Source organism: Chrysemys picta, unplaced genomic scaffold, assembly GCF_011386835.1.
Source record: "Chrysemys picta bellii isolate R12L10 unplaced genomic scaffold, ASM1138683v2 scaf41, whole genome shotgun sequence".
Taxonomy (NCBI): domain Eukaryota; kingdom Metazoa; phylum Chordata; order Testudines; family Emydidae; genus Chrysemys; species Chrysemys picta.
In genome coordinates, this window is record NW_027052748.1 from 1 (window position 1) to 21,053 (window position 21,053).

General features: G+C 41.7%; 2 protein-coding genes across 7 annotated transcripts in view; one reads left to right on the forward strand and one right to left on the reverse strand.

Moving 5' to 3' along the window:
- The first annotated feature begins 17 nt into the window (after positions 1-17).
- Positions 18-18,202, forward strand: LOC135977844 (transmembrane protein 120B-like). 5 transcript variants are annotated; one of them, XM_065579023.1, is made up of 7 exons: positions 18-532; positions 1,245-4,819; positions 5,839-5,900; positions 6,518-6,610; positions 7,092-7,156; positions 11,499-11,567; positions 13,635-14,481. In XM_065579023.1, the coding sequence occupies exons 2-7, from the start codon at positions 4,809-4,811 to the stop codon at positions 13,746-13,748; spliced, it is 414 nt and encodes a 137-aa protein (XP_065435095.1). In that variant the 5' UTR covers positions 18-532; positions 1,245-4,808; the 3' UTR covers positions 13,749-14,481. The 5 variants fall into 5 exon arrangements, 4 of the variants coding, with proteins under 4 accessions (XP_065435095.1, XP_065435097.1, XP_065435094.1 ...); XR_010595289.1 differs by adding an exon at positions 15,258-18,202 and having other exon boundaries at positions 51-4,819; positions 13,635-14,433; XM_065579025.1 differs by adding an exon at positions 15,258-18,202 and having other exon boundaries at positions 51-4,819; positions 14,404-14,433.
- LOC101939376 (ras homolog family member F, filopodia associated) overlaps positions 15,724-21,053 on the reverse strand; it is a 46,523-nt gene continuing 41,193 nt past the window's right edge. Inside the window, exons 5-6 of one of the 2 annotated variants that reach the window (XM_065579021.1) lie at positions 18,743-18,877; positions 15,724-16,734 (exon numbers count right to left, since the gene is read on the reverse strand). In XM_065579021.1, coding sequence (XP_065435093.1) covers positions 16,570-16,734; positions 18,743-18,877 — 300 coding nt within the window. In that variant the 3' untranslated portion in view covers positions 15,724-16,569. Of the gene's footprint in view, positions 16,735-18,286; positions 18,878-21,053 lie in introns of those variants that run through there. The other variant, XM_065579020.1, reaches the window with a different exon arrangement.

Below are 21,053 nucleotides of genomic sequence, written 5' to 3' on the forward strand. Positions count from 1 at the left end.
TACTGTTTTTTTTTTTTTTTTTTTTTTTTTTTTTTTTTTTAAATAAAAATAACCCCCAAACCATTTCAGGCCTTTGTTATGCACTATAAAGAAGCAAACAAGACACAGCCACAAATCAGCGATAGAAACGTGGACGTCTATGAGCAGGTTGAATGGGGGATGCAGGAGAAAGGGTTTGACAGGGAGCAGCAGCAGTGCTGTGCGAAAGCAAAGAAATTGTGGCAGGCATACAGAAAGCCAGGGAGGCCAACCGTCAACTTGATGCTGAGCCACAGACCTGCCACTTTTACAAAGAACTGCATGCCGTACTTGGAGGAAACCCCACCAGCATCTTGCACGTCTCCAAGGAGCCTGAGTCATTGGCCCCTGGTGTGAACAGTGAGGAGGAGAAGAGGGAGGATGGGGGACGTGCGACCGTGAGCGGGGAAATTGTTGAGCTGTGCTGTGAGCCAGGACCTATTTGAGACTCCACGGTCTAGTCAGTCCTGGCAGTCGAGTACAGGTGAACCTGATACAGGGGAAAGAACCTTGGGTAAGTGTGTAAATGTATTTCCCATTACAGTGATGGTGCCCCCAACTTAGCAGGACATAGCTATTGACTTTTCTTTCTTTTATTCGTACTAAAAGAGCTAGTGGTACAACAGGTAACACCTGCTTTTTCATTCCCCTGTGGAGTTAGGCAGGGGACTCCTTATGGAGCAGTTTATATACCTAGGGTTGTCCCTCCAAATTCTCCTGAGAGATCTCAATGAAACTTTCATGGAGGTACTTTGCAATCTTCTCTGAAAGGTTTCTAGGGATGGCAGCCTTATTTCTTCCTCTGAGGAAGGATCCTTTTCCATGTCAGTCAGTGATAACTTTGGCAGGCACCATTTCATAAACAGGTTAGCAGCATGCTGGCCCAGGCGGCTTTGGAACGCCAGCAGCAACTGTGTTGTCTGTGCCTTTGTTACTCTCCAGAAGTGAGCGATCAGCTGAAATCACCACCACCTGTGGAAAGTGGTGACAGTGTTCAGTGCCATTGCCATATACTCAGTTTCATGCAACTGGGCCATTCCCACCTCATTTCCCTCCGCCCTGGCCAGCCATACTCACCATGTGAGTGGGGCCATGCACAAGCACTCCTAAGCAGAAAGGTCAATAAGCGTGTTTTGTTTAAAACTTTACGAGAATAAGGGAAGGGAGTTCTGAACTTTAACTTTTGCTTTCTGTTGTATAGTCACCTCTGTCTGTTTTATCTGCAGCTGCTTGAGGGCAGAAGGAGAAAAAGAGAACCGAGGATGGCAATTTCAATGAGATCTTGGAAGCCAGAGCTGCGTCAGATCATGAACAGAGGCCCTGGAGGATGAATATTGCAGACTCTAGGGAGAAACACCAGGACATAATGGAGCTTCTCCGACAGCAAACACAGATGCTGCAGACACTAGTGGACCTACAGGGTCTGCAGTCCCAGGCCTATCTCCCTTTGCAGTCCATGGAGAACTCCAGTATAGCAACTCCCTATATCCCTACACCCCCTCAACATTCCACGTGGCATCAGGGATGCATCCCTACCCCTACACACTGGGAGTCATCCCGGACAAACACAACTTCAGCTACAATTGCTGTATGTATAGTTAACATGGACATGAATGTTCCATCCCCTTCTGTATGCTCTGTTCCATAAATTGATTAAGGTTGTAATATATTTGCTTTTAACTTTCACAGATATTTTTCTGAAGTGTTGTTGCTCAATAAAATTATTATTTGGAAAATAATTTCTAGAGAATGGCTGGCAGTCCTGAAAGCACCCACTTACTTGTGATTGTACACTTTGTCATTGATCCTATGAGATATTTCAAACACAGTGTAATAATCATAAATGTATAGCCTGCACCACAAAAATAATAGGTGCGCATCTATGAGTACAACACTGATCATGCACCAAATGCCACACAGTTCTTAACAGGTTCCCAAACTTCAGGGCCAGGCAGAGCACAGTACACCAACACATTATTGTGACTCTTGTTAAGTGCTGTGTAGCTCCGTGTTGAGCTTTTTTGATAGCCTTGTATCTGGCTGTTCAAACTTGGCAGACAGCCATTCCATCTGTGCCCTCCACCCTGGCAGCAACTTTTCTCCCTTTGCGACACAGACATTCTGCAGGACACAGCGGGCAGCTGTAACCATTGTGATATTTTTCCTCACTGAGATCCAATCTTGTGAATAAACAACACCAGCATCACTTCAGTCTACCAAAAGCACATTCGGCTGTCATTTTGCACCTGCTTGAGCCGGTAGTTGAATCTTTCCTCGGTGTTGTTGAGTTGTATGGTGTATGACTTCATGAGCTAGGGGAATAAGCGGTAGGCTGGGACCCCCAGGATCACTATTGGCATTTCAGCATCACCCAAGGTGATCCGCCAGTGGGGAAAGTCCCTGCCTGTAGCTTTCTGAACAGTCCTGTGTTCTTAAAGGTGCAACCATCATGTGCCTTTCCTGACCAGCCCACACTGATGTCAGTGAAGTGTCCCCAGTAATCCACGAGAGCTTGCATAACAACAGAAAAATAGCTTTCTGTTGATTAGCTCTGTGGCAAAGGGGTGTGGTGCCAGAATAGGGATATGCGTGCTGTCCATTGCTCCACCACAGTTCGGGAACCTTATTGCTGAAAATCCATCTATTTTTGTCCTGCACATTGCTAAGAGTCAGTCATGTGTAGCAGGAGACTATTAATGGCCCTTCATACTTGCATGACAGTGATTCCCCTCCACAGTGGATTTTCCAACTCCAAAATCATTTCTCACAGCAGCAATCTAGCGTTGCAAGTTTCTATAGTGTGATCGCCACTCGGTTCTCCATTGTCAGTGCAATTCTCATTGTGGTGTCCCTGCACTGCAGGGCTGGGTTGAACTCAGCACACAGTTCCAGGAATCAAGTATCAGGGGGTAGCCGTGTTAGTCTGTATCTACAAAAACAACAAGGAGTCTGGTGGCACCTTAAAGACTAACAGATTTATTTGGGCATAAGCTTTCGTGAGTAAAAACCTCACTTCTTCGGATGCATAGAGTGAAAGTTACAGATGCAGGCATTATATACATTATATATAGTTCCAGGAATGTGGTCTTGTACATCCGAAAGTTTTGAAGCCATTGCTCATCATCCCAAATCTTCATTATGATGTGATTCCACCAGTCAGTGCTCATTTGTTGGGCCCATACGCAGTGCTCCACCATTTGCACCTCTTCTGTGAATGCCACCAACAATCTTGAATTGGTTCTTACTGTGTCCCACAGCAATCTGACGGTTCTCCGCGGTGGTACTTGTCGTTCTGCAAATACTGGAGGATTGTGTGTCTTGTGCTTGCAGTGCTCATGACGAGTGCAGAACTGTGCAGGCTCCATGCTTCTGTCACACATGGTGGACAGCAACAAGTCCTGTGTGTGTTCGTGGTACTTTCAAAAGTGGTACAAATTACGTGATAGCGATGATGTGGGCTGGAGAAAGTTGGATGCTGGGAAGTTGACCTCTTGCTCCTAGTCTCCTGTGTAACTTGTTTCTGCCCCACCATGCATTGCCAAAACTTCCCAAAAGACAATGCGGTGGATGGTGGTGAGTTGCATGCTGGGATACTTACTCATGGTGCACTGTGCTGTGCATTGACACAAGCACTCCTGGTGAGTACTTGCAGCGCCAGTGCAAGGCGCCAAGTATGCAAACGCACAAGCGATGTACCTTTACTGTGGCGGCTTTAGACCACCGTAACTTTTGTCAGCAAAGTGTAGTGTAGCCATGCCCTCTCACTCACTCACCTGATGAGTTCCCGTAGTGTGTTGCTGATGCAACTTGTGAAATATCAGTTAGAAAAATATGGGGGGGGAGGTGTAGGTTCTGCTTCTGAACATCACATCCCTTTCCTGTGTGTGTGGGTTCTGCCTCTGAACATCACTCTGTTTCCTGCTGCACACAGTCACTTCTATCGCATCCTCTAAAATAAAGTAGCTTGCAGGCCTAAGGCTTGCATGGATGTTGCTGGTTAGACAGGTGGTGCCCAGAAGAGGGCATTCTCCCTCTAGGCTGATTTTGTGTGTGTGTGTGTGAGTGAGAGAGAGAGAGAGAGAGAGAAGTAATGGTGCTTACTCAGACTTCAAATTACTCTCTGCTATTATTACATAATTAAAATGTGGGGTGGGGTTCAGTGACCTCTGAGAGCATCCCCAACAAAATATATCCATTATGTATGCTGAGGAAAATGGAGAGGCCAACGGTCTGAACCCAGAATTGAGAGCCTTGGAATGTTATTTCTGATGGGATCTGGTTGGGGAGGATTAAGTCTGCTGCTCACTGGTGTGGTTTTTATTTATTTATTTATTTTTTTGGTGACTGAAAGGGAATGGGAACTGTGGGCTTTCTTGGTATTTCTTGCAATTTCGTTGACCGTTACAATTGTGAACTGTAGAGATAAAACAATGGCTGCTTTTGCTTCCCAGTAACATTGAATAGACTATGTATTTAAATCTCACAGTGGTAGATTGTTTTGACTCAAGACTGTGTGATGTTCCTGTTTTTCAAACCTCACTTATTTTATACTGATTTTTTTTTATCCTAGCTCAAGAAATGATTAATACTGACCTGGCCAAACTATTTTAGCACATTCTGCTCAGACTGAGATTGAACGTTCAATCTCAATATTGAAAGACTGGCTTTATATTTAGGGCGCATATTTGTGACTTTCTTCCCCGCTGTCCTTCTTAATTACCTTTTTCTTTTTAAGGATTAAGGGCTGGTGGGTGTCTCATCATTATGTCTCCACATTTCTATCTGGAGTAATGTTAACATGGTAAGTTTTCTCTTTACTCTGACAGATTTTCATTAACGGTTTTAAACCCTCCTCAGACGCGTCTAAAGTGACCTGGTATAAATGTGTCTTTCCAGGCACTTACTGTAGCTTTGTGCCTTATGTTTTCTCTGGTGTGACATTTGGAATGATAAATATAGAACTACTGGAGAGTTCAGTTACAGCTCCATTAAAACAACAGCTCAGTAGCTGTAATGGGGGCAGCAAAATGTCTGAATCTCCCTGATTTGCTGCTCTATATAAAGAGCTAAGAAATTTATATTAAAGAACAAGCAAATAAATCTCTCTATATAGACAATAAATGACATGAATTATATTCAATAAATCTTTGGGTCTTTTACTTTCATTTTGCTGAATCCAGATTATAAAAGTAAACATTCAAACTCGTGGTTTTGTTTTGGGTTTAATTTTTATCCCCTGGTTAGGGTGATCGTGCAAACAATTTGAATGTTTTGTGTAATTTAACAAAACCTTGATTAAAATAGTCTCACTTATAATCTTTTTTTTATATATGTTTAATATAAAAATCCTTTTATTTCCGTCACTATTTAACTTCTTTATTAAAACCACAGGAACAGAAAGTTATTATTAAAACAATAAAAAAAAATTACTTCTCCCCTCAGGTGCACACACACCTATTTTGATTGTTTTTTGCAAATATTGCTTAATGATTTGATCATTGGCTATAGAATACTGCCATTTAATTAACAAGAAAAGGCAACATTCCCAGTTAGAGAAAAGAACCCAGGGAAACCCAATGAGATAAGTTGCCTACAACCCAGAGTTGTGATGTTTAGACATTTACTGACCTCATAAGCTTTGCCACAAGCTGAGAACTGCAGCCGAGTGGGCCGCACTGGATAACAAGAATAACTGCTTATGTCATTCACTTATGGGCTCAGACTTGACTGAAATAGGGAGAAGGAACTTTATATTAGTTTTTGTATTTCTTATTAAACCAAAAGTGTGAATCTTTTCTTTTTTACCCCCCTCTCTATCAGGCCAGATGGACTCATGTATCAAATGTTTCGCAATCAATTTTTAGCGTTTTCAATTTTTCAGAGTAAGTATATCTTACCTTGTTAATTCTTGAATGAAATGTGGATTCTCTACCCTTCTGCCTCTTAAATACTAAGGTTCCGTGGGGGAGGGATAGCTCAATGGTTTGAGCATTGGCCTGCTAAACCTAGGGTTGTGAGTTCAATCCTTGAGGGGGCCACCTAGGGATCTGGGGCAAAATGAGTACTTGGTCCTGCTAGTGAAGGCAGGGGGCTAGACTCGATGACCTTTCGGGGTCCCTTCCAGCTCTGAGATAGGTATATCATTAGTATTAAACGAAGGGCTTGTCTACAGTTGACTGTTATAGTGCTTCACTATAGACTACCTGTGCCACCGAGAGGCAGTAGCTATGTTGATAGCACTAGGTCAGTTGAAGAATTCTATTTAAACTGGGGGGGTGGGTTAGACCAGTTTAACTACATTGCTCCAGGGGTATGGATTTTTCACACCTCTGAGCCATGTAGGTGGGTCGACCTAACTTTTTAGTGTGGACCAGGCCTAAGTTCGCAGATAGCAATGAATTAACTTTTCTTACTGTTCGTGTTAGAGTAGCCACTGCAACATGATTTTGTTTTCTCCCGCCCAGTTCCAACTAAAATGAATAATTCCTTTGTTTTCCAGGCTGTGTACAGTTCCTACAATATTATTATCAAAGTGGTTGCCTTTACAGACTCCGTGCATTAGGGAAAAGAAACCACTTGGATCTTACAGTAGGTGGGTATTTTTGTAACCCCTAATTTAGTTTTACAAAAAACATTTAATTTGCATTCAGCATCTAATTGACTTAAAGTTTTAAATGTGATTTCTCAAAAACTCTGGAAGTGAAAACAGGCTATCTCAAAGCCTTCCCAGAATCATTCCACTATCCTGCCCTGATCATTTTGAGTATGTATGTTAGCAACAGGAGACTGAAACTAAATGATTTATGACCCTTTTGTTACGTTGGACAAAAAGGATAGTATTAAACTGATATTTTGAAGGCTTTGTAATCTTAAATGTAAAAATTATATCTTTTGTCATTTGTCTTCTTATATATAGCCATAGGTATCCAGGGTGGTTTACATAAAATGTAGAGCTCCTTGTCCTGAACATCTTATCTGAAGAAGACAGAAAATAATAACAGATGATGGTGGAGGAGAGTGGTGGGCCTGTAGGTACTAATTTATTTGTGTCTCCTAATGTTCTGGTTTTACAGAAGGATTTCAGTCTTGGATGTGGCGAGGGCTGACCTTCCTTCTTCCCTTCCTGTTCTTTGGGCATGTAAGTTGGAGAACCTGGCTCCTACATGGTGTCAAGTATCAGAGGGGTAGCCGTGTTAGTCTGAATCTGTAAAAAGCAACAGAGGGTCCTGTGGCATCTTTAAGACTAACAGAAGTATTGGGAGCATAAGCTTTTGTGGGTAAGAACCTCACTTCTTCAGATGCCATCTGAAGAAGTGAGGTTCTTACCCACAAAAGCTTATGCTCCCAATACTTCTGTTAGTCTTAAAGATGCCACAGGACCCTCTGTGGCTCCTACATATTTCACTGATTTGTTTTATTTGAACATAAAGACCAGGGATTTTTCAGAGTTGTTAGTGCTGTAATTGTAGCAAAACACAAAGTTGCCTCTTGGATCACATAGTGCATATGGTAACTGTGTTCCAGAGCGGGGAATTGAGTATCCCTTTTAGAAAGAAGTTATGAAATGGTTGAAAGTAGGAAGACTAGTTTAACACAGATTATTCCAGAAACCTGTAGTCACTAGATTTTGCTCTCTTCTAGTGAAAATACATCTGATTGGTTATTTTTCCGTATGAGATCATGAAGAAGCCCTTTAACCTTTGTAATTAGAGGAGTTTGCCATTGGAGTTCTTCTGTTTGGTTACCTGGCACCCCCTCTTTTAGTGATTGCATATGTCCCTTACGCTATGTAGGTGTATGCATGTCTCATGCATCAGTGCCAGAGAGTTTTCCCTAGTGGTAACCTTAGAGGCAGCCCCATATGTCCACTGGCTTCCTCCTGCCCTGAGCCCGGGGTATAAATCGTGACCCACCCCACCCATCCTTTTGTTCTTCTTACCCTCTGTGGCTAGTAGTCAGAGCACTCCTGGGCTTTCCAGCCTAATTCCCCTGTGAACCGTTACTTATAGTTAGCTTTTTTCATTTAGCGGTACTCACTGTTTTTAGTCTTTGGACATCCTTTTTTTTTTTTTTCCTTTTTCTTTTTAACTTATTTAATTTTTCTTTGGCTACAGCAGGATTCTGGGCCTTGCCCGGTACTGGGGGAACTTATGCCAAGGTCTCCAGGTTTTAAGCCCTGTTTCCGCTGCCTATTAGTGACCTGAGGACTTGCTATTTAAAATGCTTGGCTGAGGGTCACATTAGAGACGGGTGTCTGATCTGCTGTGGCTTCCAATCCAGAACAAGAAGCAGAGAGAAGAGAGCCTTCGCTAACGTCTCATGGCTCTTTGCCTGGCGTCAGGGAACCCCCTCGTTTGGCACAAGGGAGTTCATTGACCACCTCTTGTAGGAGTGCTTCCGTGGTCTCTCCAGCAGACAGACTATATAGGAGATCCCCTTCACCAGGGCCATCATTTTCGAGGCGCAAGACCACAGACCATTCCCATCCTTTGAAGCATAAGAACGCACTGACTTCTTTGAAGTCCTGGGTACGGGCCTCCTCTGCAATGGAAGGCCACTCTGGTACCGAAGATATAGTGCGTGCCCTTCAGCTTGCCGTTTCCTGTACTAGTTCGCAGTACCTCTCATAGGGCTGAGCTGTTGACTCCTGTATGCACCCCTGGACCGTTGAGATGGGCCATCTCATGAGTGATGGCTGTAGATGAGTTGTCCCTGCTTATGGTGGGGCAGCTGTCCATTTCGGTGCTATTCTGCCATTGCCACGGATTCAGGGCAAAGACCCTCTTCTGGCACCATCACAGGTGCGATGCCCATCAGCACCAACGTCAGGGTCTGTTGTGGCCCCATCATTCTCAGGCCAGGTACCGCACTCATTGGCCTCCTCAGTAGGCCCAGGGTATGGCACCTCCACCTCATCACATGGTACCACTGTCTAGGAAGCCTTCAATGCTGCCACTGGTACTGCAGTCTTGACATAGATCCTGGGCTCCGAGGACTCCTCCTGGTACCACACCACCTAGGATTTGGGAGTATTTTTACTCCTAGTCAAAGTCAGGTTTCCCACTTCAGAGAGTCCAGGGCCGCCTCCTACTCTCACAGAAATTGCTCTGTCAAGGGCAGATCAAGGGATGGGGGACCCTGGCCTAGGCATAACTGGCTTCTGATACTGTGTCAGCCACCGCATTGGCCATATTGGATGCCTTGGGGAATACCACCAGCATCGAGATCAACATCTCTGCTTCTTCATAGAAGCAGATTGTCAAGAAGGGAGGCTTCCCACCTGATACCAAGGAACCACTAATGGTTGGTGCAGAACAGCATCCAGACACAGAATGGCTGGACTTCCCCAATCAGCCTTGTGCCAGCAGTCTGCCTCAGCAGTGCAAGATCAGCCCCGGGAGGGTTCTGCCTTGCCTCCTTTGAATATGTCATCCTCATCTCCGGATGACGCGCTCCTACCAGAAGCTTCCTCCCCGGTTCTGGATGACTATAAAGTTACTAAAAAGGATGGACGCATCTCTTGGCAATCAAATGGAGCTGGTGGAGGAGAATCCTCACAAGCTGATAAATGTTTTGCACCCAGCTACTTCAGCCTTTCCTGTACATGAGATGTTAATGCAGCCCATCAAGTCACTGTGGCAAACCCCCTCATCTGTTCAACCAACGGCTAAGTGCATAGAGCACAAATACCAGGTTCCATCCCAGGGGTTTGAGAAGGTTTATTCACACCCCACACTATGCTCACTGGAAGTGGCCATGGTAAATGAAAGGCACTGTCAAGGTCAAGCTAAGGCTATGTCCCATGTTTGCCCCCCCCTTCCCCTCCCCCTAAAAAAGGATGCAAATCAGTTAAACCTTTTAGGGAGAGAGGTTTATTCAAAGTGTGTGTGTGTCGGGGGGGGGAGGTTACATCTTCATATTGCTGACCACCAGGCCCTCTTGGCCTGGTATAACTATTCAGATGGGAAGGCAGTGTCTCAGTTCATGAACAAATTGCTTGAAAACTGTAAAGAACAGTTTCAGTCCCTCTTGGTGGCAGGTCACCTGGTTTCTCGATCAGCTGTGCAGTTTTCCAGTCTCCCTGAATCCACTTTTATTATTTTGAGGACAAATTTCCCTCCTCCCCCACTCTGGCTTCATTTTTATTTGGTGGTTGGGGGTATTTTATTTACTTCCACAATGTTTATGGGGCATAGATCAAATATCCCCTTGCCTCTATGCCAGCTGCTAGTAAGTTTAAAAAACAACCCAAAAACCTGTGCAATATACATCACAATATAATAATTCAAGCACCTCATTTTCAAAGCTCTGCCTGACTCCACCACCTAGATTTCTGCCTTCATTCTCCCCTCCATCCCCCAACTGCTTATGCTCCTAAATGCACTTTTTGTACCCTCCCACTCATAGCTTCATCCCCTTTTACGCTGCCCCTTATGCTTAAAGTTCCCTCCCTTTCTTTGGATACCATCTGATCACACTGCTTTGCTGAAATTCCACCTTCTAAAGATATTTTCCATGGAGCGTTTCAGCCATAATTCACCAACATAAGAAGTGTATAATTGAAAACAATAAATACAAACTATACTCCACTTTGTGATTTGGATCTTCATGTAGCTCTCCAGTATATTACAGATTTGTCCTGTACTGTCCGTGTCCAATTGAAGCACTGATCCTCCATCCTTTACTTGAGTAACCTCTGAAATCTCATAAAGAATGCAGACTCAGGCCCTTAAACTCTAAGCTCTCTGGGACAGGACCATATCTTCTTTTGTACCACACGGTACACACTATGTGCCATGGATACATACCTAATGACGTGGTGATACTGGGTGCAGTATAACATTTTAAATAAGAAAAGGGACTTAAAATGTAGAAGTATTCCTCCCTTCTTGTAGATAAAACTACAATTGGAAAATCTACCTGGGAGAAATTGATTATTCTTGATTTGTTTTAAAAGGGGGGAGGCTCAATGTTGCTCTGCTGCTGTGGTTCATTCAAGACTAATTCCTATAACAATCTCAAACTCTTTAAAACATTTTAATTCTTTTGATACCTTAAATCTTACCGTTTGTTTGTTTTGTAGTTGGTTTTTTTCTTTAAATCAGCCCTCTCACCCACAGGGAATGCACCTGTAAACGAACATCATACAATAGAATGCACTTGTGCATGAAAAGCCTGAGTCACGTTAATGTGCTGACTTGTTGAAGAACCAGACTTAAATATAAATATCTATGCAATGTTTTACATAATCCTTCATGGTCAGCAACCAGTATCTTACCCGTACCTCATGCATAGCTGTGGCTTCCAAATTCAGATTTTTTTTTTCTTTTGCCAAAGGACACACCAGCATGTCAAGCAGCTTCCCTTGCTGTGCTAATTGCTAATTTACAGCAGCCTAAACTGTTTAACAATCCATTTTTATTTTTATTATATTTTTAATGAAGTGGTCTCTCTCTCTCTCTCTCTCTCTCTCTTCTTAGTTTTGGCAGCTCTATAATGCAATCACACTTTTTGAACTGTCTAGGCATACGGAATGCAAAGAATGGCAGGTAGGTAACTCTGTTTACAATAAACAAGAACTCTGATGTTATCATTGATCCAAATGCCTTAGTCTGAAAATTGACATAGAATTTGTCAGAATAACTTCCTTTGTATCAGTTGAATACAATACCAAACAGAAGGTAGCTATAAAGTATATGGCAGTATCCACTTTATTACTATATCTTTAAGGATGCTGATACTTTTCTACTTAGTGTTCCTCATTGCCAACGACATGTACACGTTTTCTCGAATTCAGTTGCTTGTATTGATCTTGATATAGAATGATGTGAATCGCTTGGTAAGATGGGCTCAAGCAAACTATGCATTCTGATATGGCTAAATAGAAATTTATACATCTAGGAACAAAGAATGTAGGCAGGCCATATTTACATGAGGGGGACTCTATCCTGGGAAGTAGTGACTCTGAAAGATGTGGGGATCATGGTGGATAATCGGCTGAACATGAACTCCCAGTGTGACTCTGTGGCCAAAAAAAGCTAATGCAATCCTGGGAGTATAAACAGGGCAATCTCAAATAGGTATAGAGAGGATATTTTACCTCTGTATTTGGCCCTGGTGTGACCACTGCTGGAAGGCTGTGTCCAGTTCTGGTGCCCACAATTCAAGAAGGATGTTGATAAATTGGAGCGGGTTCAGAGAAGAGCCGTGAGAACAATTAAAGGATTAGAAAACATGCCTTGTAGTGATAGACTCAAAGAGCTCAATATATGTAGTTTAACAAAGAGAAGGTTGAGGGGGCGTGACTTGATTATAAGTACTTACATGGGGGACAAATATTTGATAACGGGCTTTCAGTCTAGCAGAGAAAAGTCTAACATGATCCACTGTCTGGAAGTTGAAAATAGAGAAATTGGAAATAAGCTGTAAATTCTTAGTGACTGTTCCAGTGGTTAATTACCATTTGCCAAGAGTCATGGTGGATTTTCCATCACTAACCCTCTTTAATCAAGATGGATATTTCTCTATAAGATATACTCTTCTTCAAAAGGAATATTTGGGGAGTTCTTTGGCCTGTGTTCTACAGGGAGGTCAGACCTTCTGATACCTTCTGGCCTTTGAATCTGTGAATCCAAATGAAATCTAGAGGAGTCATTGTGCACTCAGTAGGGCAGGGAATCTCATGTGGTGGGCTGTTGGGGTTTTTTTTATTTTTTTTTTTTTATTAAAATTCAGCAGGCCCCATGCCCTAGCTCCATCACACAATCTAGCATTCAGATTTTCCTAGTAAAAAAGGAGGGACGCACCCTCCAGTGTTAGCTTGATATCTTCTTATTATTCATGTAGTTCCTCTCATATAAATGGGCGTTCCTACATATGCTGAGGCTTGGGACTAAATATAGCCCTGGCATAAGCATGAACAACCTCACTTTCTTCAGGGTAGTTGAACTGGATGGACCATGACATCTCCCAGACAGTGAAGTAGTTTAAAAATAATCTGTGTACAAATGTAGTAAACTTTATGTTAAAGGCTGTAAATTCCCATTTAAATGATCATGATAAAAGTATACACCTGTTAACTGAATAATCCATGTGAGTTCTGTATATTGGACTAGGATCTTCTCCCTCTATATGTGTCCATTGCCCCTACTACTGCTAACAGAATCGTAGGTCTGGTGGTGGGGCAGAGACCAGGACAGTCCTTCCCAAATTCTGTGTACAATCTGAGGCATGAGATTTGGTTACCTCCTTATCTTAAGGACAAATGTTGGTTATAAAATAGGACAATAGAAGTCGGAGCTTGAAAACACCCAATATATCAGACTTTGTCCTATTGCATGGAAAGTCTATAAACCCCATTCCATAGAACCCATGTCGAAGGGAAGACCTGTTATTTTGTATACAACTTTCATATATAGTGATTCACTTCTTAAGGCAAGTATCAAGTTTGCTTGATATTGGCGGGGGGGGGAGGGGTTGTGCATGTGTTACTTATGGCCAGGACCTCCTTATCATTTTAAAAAACCCTTTCAAATCTCACTGCTGTCATAATTGGAAGATTTTTACCAAATGGATCATCACCTTTGTGTGTTGTTTTTTTTCCCCCCCACCCCCAGGTTTTTGTACTGGCTCTCACATTTCTGCTGCTCTTCCTTGGAAACTTTCTTACTACTTTAAAAGTGGTGCACACTAAGCTTCAGAAAAACAAAGACGAAATGAAGAAACTGTGAAACTGGGTTGCAATGGTGGACACTAAAATGTGGGATCTCTCTTCTTTCCACTCTTAGCAAATAATTTATCAGACTGAACCTGGTAAACCACAGTTATATTGCAAATAAATCTTGGAAGAAATCCTGTTCGTGTTATGCTAAGAATGTGAACTCTCCCAGCACAGACTGCTGTACAGTATTATGCAAGCACTGCTCTCCAGCCTGCAGCCCTATTATTTAAGTATATTTAATACAAAACACATTTGGTGTTTTTCCTTTGTATATACAGCAGTAATGTGGCATGCACCTGCCAGAACAAACGCCAGTCTAGGGAGAAAGTGATATTTACTGTAATTCTGTTCCTTCATCTCTTGTTTTGTTTTTGGGTTGGGTTTTTTTTGATCCAGCATTATTTTATTTCTGAAATTCCAGGTACTACATTAGTAAAACTTTAAAAATGTTTTAGGTCAACCAGTAATGCAGACCTAATGTTTATTTCTAAAACTGTTAATTAAAACACTACATTTTCAGTGGCCTATGCTAACCTGTGTGTACTGTGAAACTTGCCCATATTTGTACCATGCTGCTATGCACCCTTTTTAAAAACTATTTAAAGAACAAACTTTTTTAAGTTAATGGTTTAAATGTTATGTTTTGTTATTGGCTTTGTTTGCAGGAAGCCTGGTGATATTCAGCTAGAGATCAGGTAATCTGGTCAGCCCTGAAAAACGCACAAAATAAATAGTACAACACAGAGCTGTTTCAAGACCTTCTTTTAAATGTTGCCTTTACCATTGTTTTCCAAAACCATGTTCTTCTGAACATGGCTCTGACCGAGGCTGTAATTGCAGCACTTGGGCCTCTAATTTCATTTGTGAAAAGTGTTCACCCACAGGTGATATGGTGTTTTGTCTTATTATTTTCCTGTGTGCAATTCATTCGAGAGCATAGCGACTGTGTGTTTGGTTTCACCTACATAGTTGTTTATGGAGCACTTAGTGCACTGGATGAGGTAAATAGAATTAGTACCACCATATTTGTCAATCTCAGGCATTGCTTTTTAGAGTACTGTATACTGAATTTTTGCTTATATGCCATAGCTTGCTTTGCAGTAAAAAAAAATTTATCCCTCTTTGTTAAGAAAACACACATCCACATCAGGGCTGTGTAGCTCCTGAATCAGAGCTTTTTCTATAGAGCAATGGAGGTTTTCCCTCCTTCCCTTCATGTTCAGTCTGAGCATACTGCCTCTAGAGATGAGTAGAATGTCCAAAGCTTGTTTTGAATTTACAAATTATTCCATTTTAAGCTTGGAGGTAAAGGCCTCCATGAATCTTAATGGTCCTTGGATTTTTTGCAGGCTTGTTTTGGGGTCAATTCCAAGTTAACAAAACCTCTGTATCCAATTAGCATACAACACAAAGGAAATAGAAAAATCCACCTTGGAGTGATCTATCAGCTGAATTCACAACCAAATGAAGAGAAGACTGGAAATGTACTGTTTCTAACCTGACTTTTGGAATTTTTCAGGATGTTAGCAGGAATCCTGGCAAAAACCGCAAATGTAAGCCTCCCGGATAGAGAAATAACTGACATGCTATGAACACAACTTACTCCCCCCTAGGCTGGACTGCATATTACAGCCCAAACCATGGCATATTTCAGAAAAAACACCTCTGCTGCAAAATATCATTTTAAAACATGCTATTTCTGTAGTGTCACGTTATTGTGAAAAAATCTTCAGCTGTAGTAACCTCACATACAGAGAAATTTCTCACAAAACTTTAAAGCCTTGGAGTGCAGGTACTAATTTGAATGGGATGGTTCCTCTCACTTAAATGGGAAGCAACTAGGACACCTGCATGCATTGTTAACTAGATGTCCTTGAAGGTAAAATAGTCATTGTAGGGCAGCAGGGATGATTTCACCATGTAATTCTTAACACTCATGTAAGTAGCACAGCTCAATTTGCCACACATCATACAAGCACACGGTGTTGAATAAATTGCACTTTTGTTTATTTTAAAGTTTTGCTTGTATTGCACATTCGATCCTCTCTCTGGGTATTAAAATAGTGGCAGCTGCTGTTACCTGCGAGAGGTAAAGCATTTAGCAAGATGCATCATATCTGCACTGAGTGGCTTTCTGAGTAGACTATAATGAAGGATGTAAAACACTTTCTATTATCATAAATCCAATCTGGAGAGACCACACGATAGATTTCCAAACAGCTGCTTTACGAAGTGGACATTCTAATAAAGGTGCAGCCAAATAGTACATAGTTTGGGGCAGTTGCTTGAGGCTACTCTGAGAAGAATGGTTAATAGAGCCCTTGCTTTGTAATTATAATTAGAACTCAATATAGAACTTTGATTTTTATCCTCTCAATCTGACCATCTGCTCTGATTTAACTTCACTCTTCCTTTGAGAGAAGTAGCCATTTCTATCCTTTCCATGTCAATTCAGAAGTGAACAAGACCAGTAAATCAGCCAGAACTACCAGCACCTATGTGCTGGAATAAAACTATGAGCAATAAAGACTGCCAGTCAAACTGTCAGTGTATAAATAAGAGTGGATTTGGAACCTGGCTGACAGTCATTTACGGTCAGGAACAAAATCCAGATAAACGTAGCCATCTACCACAAACTAATATTGATAAAGCGCTTTGAAATCTTCCTATGAGGTGCAACAAAAAGCACAATATTACAAAATCAAATTTTAAAAATAAAATCAAAGTAGGAATAAAAATGGACTGAAAAAAGAAATTATAAAAATAAACTATTGGTAATAAATGTATCAAGATTTTAACAAGCTCTTCTATAGTCCCAGTGGTCTGGATCATCATAATATCGAACACCGTTTCCTCTTTTTTCGGCGCTTAGCTTTTTTCATGGCATTCAATGCAATATTTGTTGCTTCTTTAAAAACATTCTCTATGTTTTCTCGACACTTGGCTGAGCACTCCAAATAAGCTTGTGCCTTCATCTGCTGACAAGTTGCTTCACCCTAGAAGAAAGGAAGGTAACAAACGTAAGTGTTCTTGGAGTTACAGAGGGAAGAAGTGAATAATTCTGAAGATATCTTTATACAATGGGGTCAGGCAAAAGAAGGCAGATGGTTTTGTTTGTAGAGTTAAAGAATAAGTAGTAGTAGTCCTAAGCACTACTGTAAAACACATTTAATAATAAATTAATAGGCTCCATTTATAGAACTTTATTGATTTTTTTAAAAGATTAATCTAAAAGCCAGTTTGGAAGTGCAATGCAGTGGAGATTTCTTGGTTGCCTACCTTGTTGTGTGTTAAAGCCCAACTTTTTTAAAGTTTAGGCTCTAAACAGAACCTCCAAAACCCAAACTTGAATGCTTAAAATTAGCAATAAGGTGTGTATCCAGTCTGTCAGGACCCATATTTGAAAATTGGGCCTACAATACAATCAAATTGACCCAAGCGCAATTTTACATAAAATTTCTCCACTTTCAGATGTCAGCAGGCTCCAGAGGTGGAGGGATCAGTGTTTGAATCCCAAACTCAGTTCTTAGCATTAGAAATATCTTGTGTTGCATGAGTGGCCCCTTCTGCTTGAGCCAGGAACAGAGTGGATGAGTTTCAGAAGACGACTCAACCAGAAGGATGGGTCAGTTTTAGGTAGGATACTCAATGAGGAGGAAATGGAGCATAAGAGACAAGAAATCCTGAAGCACACTGCCCCCAAAAGAAGCTTCTTACTAACCGATAGCCATAAGAATTCTGTATATTATTTATGTTTCTACAATACAAACTGCTGGTATATGCCTGTTATCCATTTGGTGATTGACCTCTATCTGGAAATGTATACTGTATCTATATGTCAGAGGAGTCTGAAGAATCCACTCAAAGCTGGGACTGAAGCCAGGGTATTTAGGGACCAAAGCAGCAGTTCCATATCTTGAGCTGAAGGAAGATCTCCTCCGTAGGAAAGTTTTAGTTTGCCACATTGTTGTAAAGGGTCTGAAAAGTTTGTGAACTAGGGACTTGTCTTCACTACCAGGATAAGTTGACCTAAGTTACACTACTCCAGCTACGTGAATTATCTAGCTGGAGTCTATATAGCTTAGGTTGATTTATCCCGGTGTCTTCGCTGCATTGACGGGAGACGCTCTCCCATCGACTTATTTTAATCTTCTTGGGAAGCTGGAGTACCAGGTCAACCGGAGAGCGCTCTGTATCCTGCTAAAATCGACCCCTGCTGCATCGATTGCAGGAGCGTTGATCTCCCTGGAGTGCAGACCCGCACTCAGTCCTCTTAAGCCATACTGATAGATTTTCTTAGAAAGGAGCTTTCATAAATGTCTACACTTTCTTGTGGGAATAACAGTATCAAGGCTCCTGGCAGCACCTGAGCTGAAGTAAATAATAAAATATTATATGCCTGACATTGGTGAAGAGAGTCGCTAAGTGCAATGGAGGCAGTATGCAGAATTTCACAAGATGATAAACATTTTCGTTTCTGACTGACTGGAAAGAACACCGTAATTTCTGACACCGATGCAGCAATAGTTCCTTTTTTAATATTGCAAAATTTTGGTACACCTCAAGCTGTTGCCCAACCTTGTATACAGAATACTCAAATTTTGCTGCTGTCTTCGTGACCTGTAGCAGGAGGGATGACAGTCGTTATAGGAAAGAACAGGGAAGCAGCAGACCTAGGTTCTAGTTTCATTTCTGTAGATGCTTCCTGTGTGACAAGAAATAAGTCACTCCACCACTGACTAATCATCCCCATCTGTAAAGTGGGGATAGAGATACTTGCCTACATAACATGGGTGTTGTGAGGCTTGGTTAATGTTTGTAAAGTGATGCTTGAATGGTAAATTTTGCATCAATAAGCAACAGTAACCTTTGAGGTGAGATGCTCCTTTCTGTGTCAAGATTTTCATGGCAGTGCTTACTATTCATGAGTAATAATACCATATTATAGGAAATGTACCTATTGCTCGTGCAAAGGACACAACTCTTAAATGCAATCCTCTTTACCTGGTTATATGTGATTGGTTCCTGCTCAGAAGACATGAGCTTACGTAAATGTTCTTTGTCCTTTCGAAGGTCTGTTTTGCAGCCGATAAGTATTAGAGGGACTCCCCGGCAGAAGTGACTTACTTCAGGATACCACTGATGGTGGAAAATGAAACATTTAGGTAAGCTTTTAAAAAAAAAAAAAAATCAAAATGACAATGCCTAGGAGCAAAATCAGCATTCAATTTACAACAAAACTGTAGAAAGTATCCAGTGCTAGGAACAGGGTAGGATATTATTTAAGTGAGTATTTATAGATATACCGCAACCTGACCTGTAAATATGTGGGGCCCCTCCTTTCCTTAAAGTACTCAGAGGTAAATTATGCTCTGCTCATGGAGGGTTAACTCTGCATGGGACTTCCTATATCTCAGCGGTTCTCAAACCGTGGGCCGCTTGCAGCCCAATCAGCACACAGCTGCAGCCCATGTGACATCCTCAAGGCCATACAGGTAGTATTGGATGCAGCCCACAGAACACACTGGTAAATAGGTTGATTGAAAACCATTGCTATATCTCCTACATTGTGTTTTAAGACATGAGCGAAGATTGAGATAGAGAGCAGTTTGGAAAAGCTGGCAGTTTCTTTAGGACATGAACTTGCATTCCTTGCACACCCAAAATTTCTATCCTGGGCAACGAAATATTGCTATTGACTTCAAGAAAGCAGGATTAGCCCCATAACGAGCATGCTTTCAATAAAATAGCCAATTGAAGTAAAATTTTTTTTTTTTTGGGCTGAGCAGCTGCCGCATCTAGACAGTATCAGAGGGGTAGCCGTGTTAGTCTGAATCTGTAAAAAGCAACAGAGGGTCCTGTGGCACCTTTGAGACTAACAGAAGTATTGGGAGCATAAGCTTTCGTGGGTAAGAACCTCACTTCTTGCATCTGAAGAAGTGAGGTTCTTACCCACGAAAACTTATGCTCCCAATACTTCTGTTAGTCTCAAAGGTGCCCCAGGACCCTCTGTTGCATCTAGACAGATTATTTATATAATGAAAGCACCTAAAAGCCCCAATCAGCATCAGGTACTGTATAATCATAGAGGTAAGATATGGTCCCTGCCCCCCAAAGAGCTCACTTACACTAGTGTAAATCCAGAATAAATCCTCTAAAGTCAGGTACAAGATCAGAATCCAGACCAGTCGTACTTAGTTTCATTTATCTGGTTTTAGTCTTAAGCTTTCACTTTGGAGCATCACAAAGACTGAACAGAAATACTAAATTCAAAGATATAAAGAGGTGCCTACCTCTGTCTCCCCTATACCCAATACCATACATCACTAACTTTAGAATCAAATTCACCTCCATTACACTCAAATCTAGTGTTATCTCACTGTTGTTGATTTCAGAATTGCTTAGAAAACAGACTAAAAAATTCCAAACCCTTTAAGAGAGTGAAGGGCTAGCCCATCACATATTCTGAAACAGATGGAGTTTGTTACTTAGGGTATGTCTATACTTCCTTCCTGGTCCGGATGTAAGCGATCGATCTTCTGGGATCGATTTATCGCATCTTGTCTAGATGCGATAAATGGATCCCGGAAGTGCTTGCCGTCGACGCCGGTACTCCAGCTCAGTGAGAGGAGTACCGGCGTCGACGGCAAGCACTTCCGGGATCGACGGGGGAGCCTGACTGCCGCGTCTGGACCCGTGATAAGTTCGGACTAAGGTACTTCGAATGCTGTTAATAACGTAGCTGAATTTGCGTTCCTTAGTCCGAAGTGGGGGGTTAGTGTGGACCAGGCCTCAGAAAGATTAGAGGGACACTGACAGCTATTATACTGAGGCTTTTTTATTTTGCTTTACTCTTCAATGTTTAATACCATCTTAAAAATTTTTGAAAATAAGAATTTTGTTCTAATTTATACAGACTGGCAGCAAGAATAGCTGCGCACACTGACAGTGTTGATAAAGAGTCAATAGAGTGAAAACCAAGAGTGTGGAACACTTCTTATTTTTTACAGAGTTTATAAAAAAAAATTTTTTTTAAGGCAGTGATGGAACTGTGGATTTTAACTAACAAAGATTTATGATCCAGAGGACATTCTCCATCAGAGTACAACCACTTTCACGTGCTGTAGGTCACATTTTGAGCCTTAAGTGTGCAGTAGTCTCCCTTTAGATGTTTCAGCCTAAAGATCTGTAATCAATCACAGAACTGAAACTAAGTTATAGTAAATTTCTCTTAGTAACTCGAGCAAGGGGATTGACCTTGAACTTTCTGCCTTCTGGATCTGGGGTCCCAGTCAACCTTGCAGCAGGGGGTCAC

Bases quoted from the DNA above. Each gene is read 5' to 3' on its own strand.
- LOC135977844 (XM_065579023.1), top strand. The intron at 5,901-6,517 runs GTAAGTATATCT...TTTGTTTTCCAG, and splicing joins AGCGTTTTCAATTTTTCAGA to GCTGTGTACAGTTCCTACAA. The intron at 7,157-11,498 runs GTAAGTTGGAGA...CTCTCTTCTTAG, and splicing joins CCTTCCTGTTCTTTGGGCAT to TTTTGGCAGCTCTATAATGC.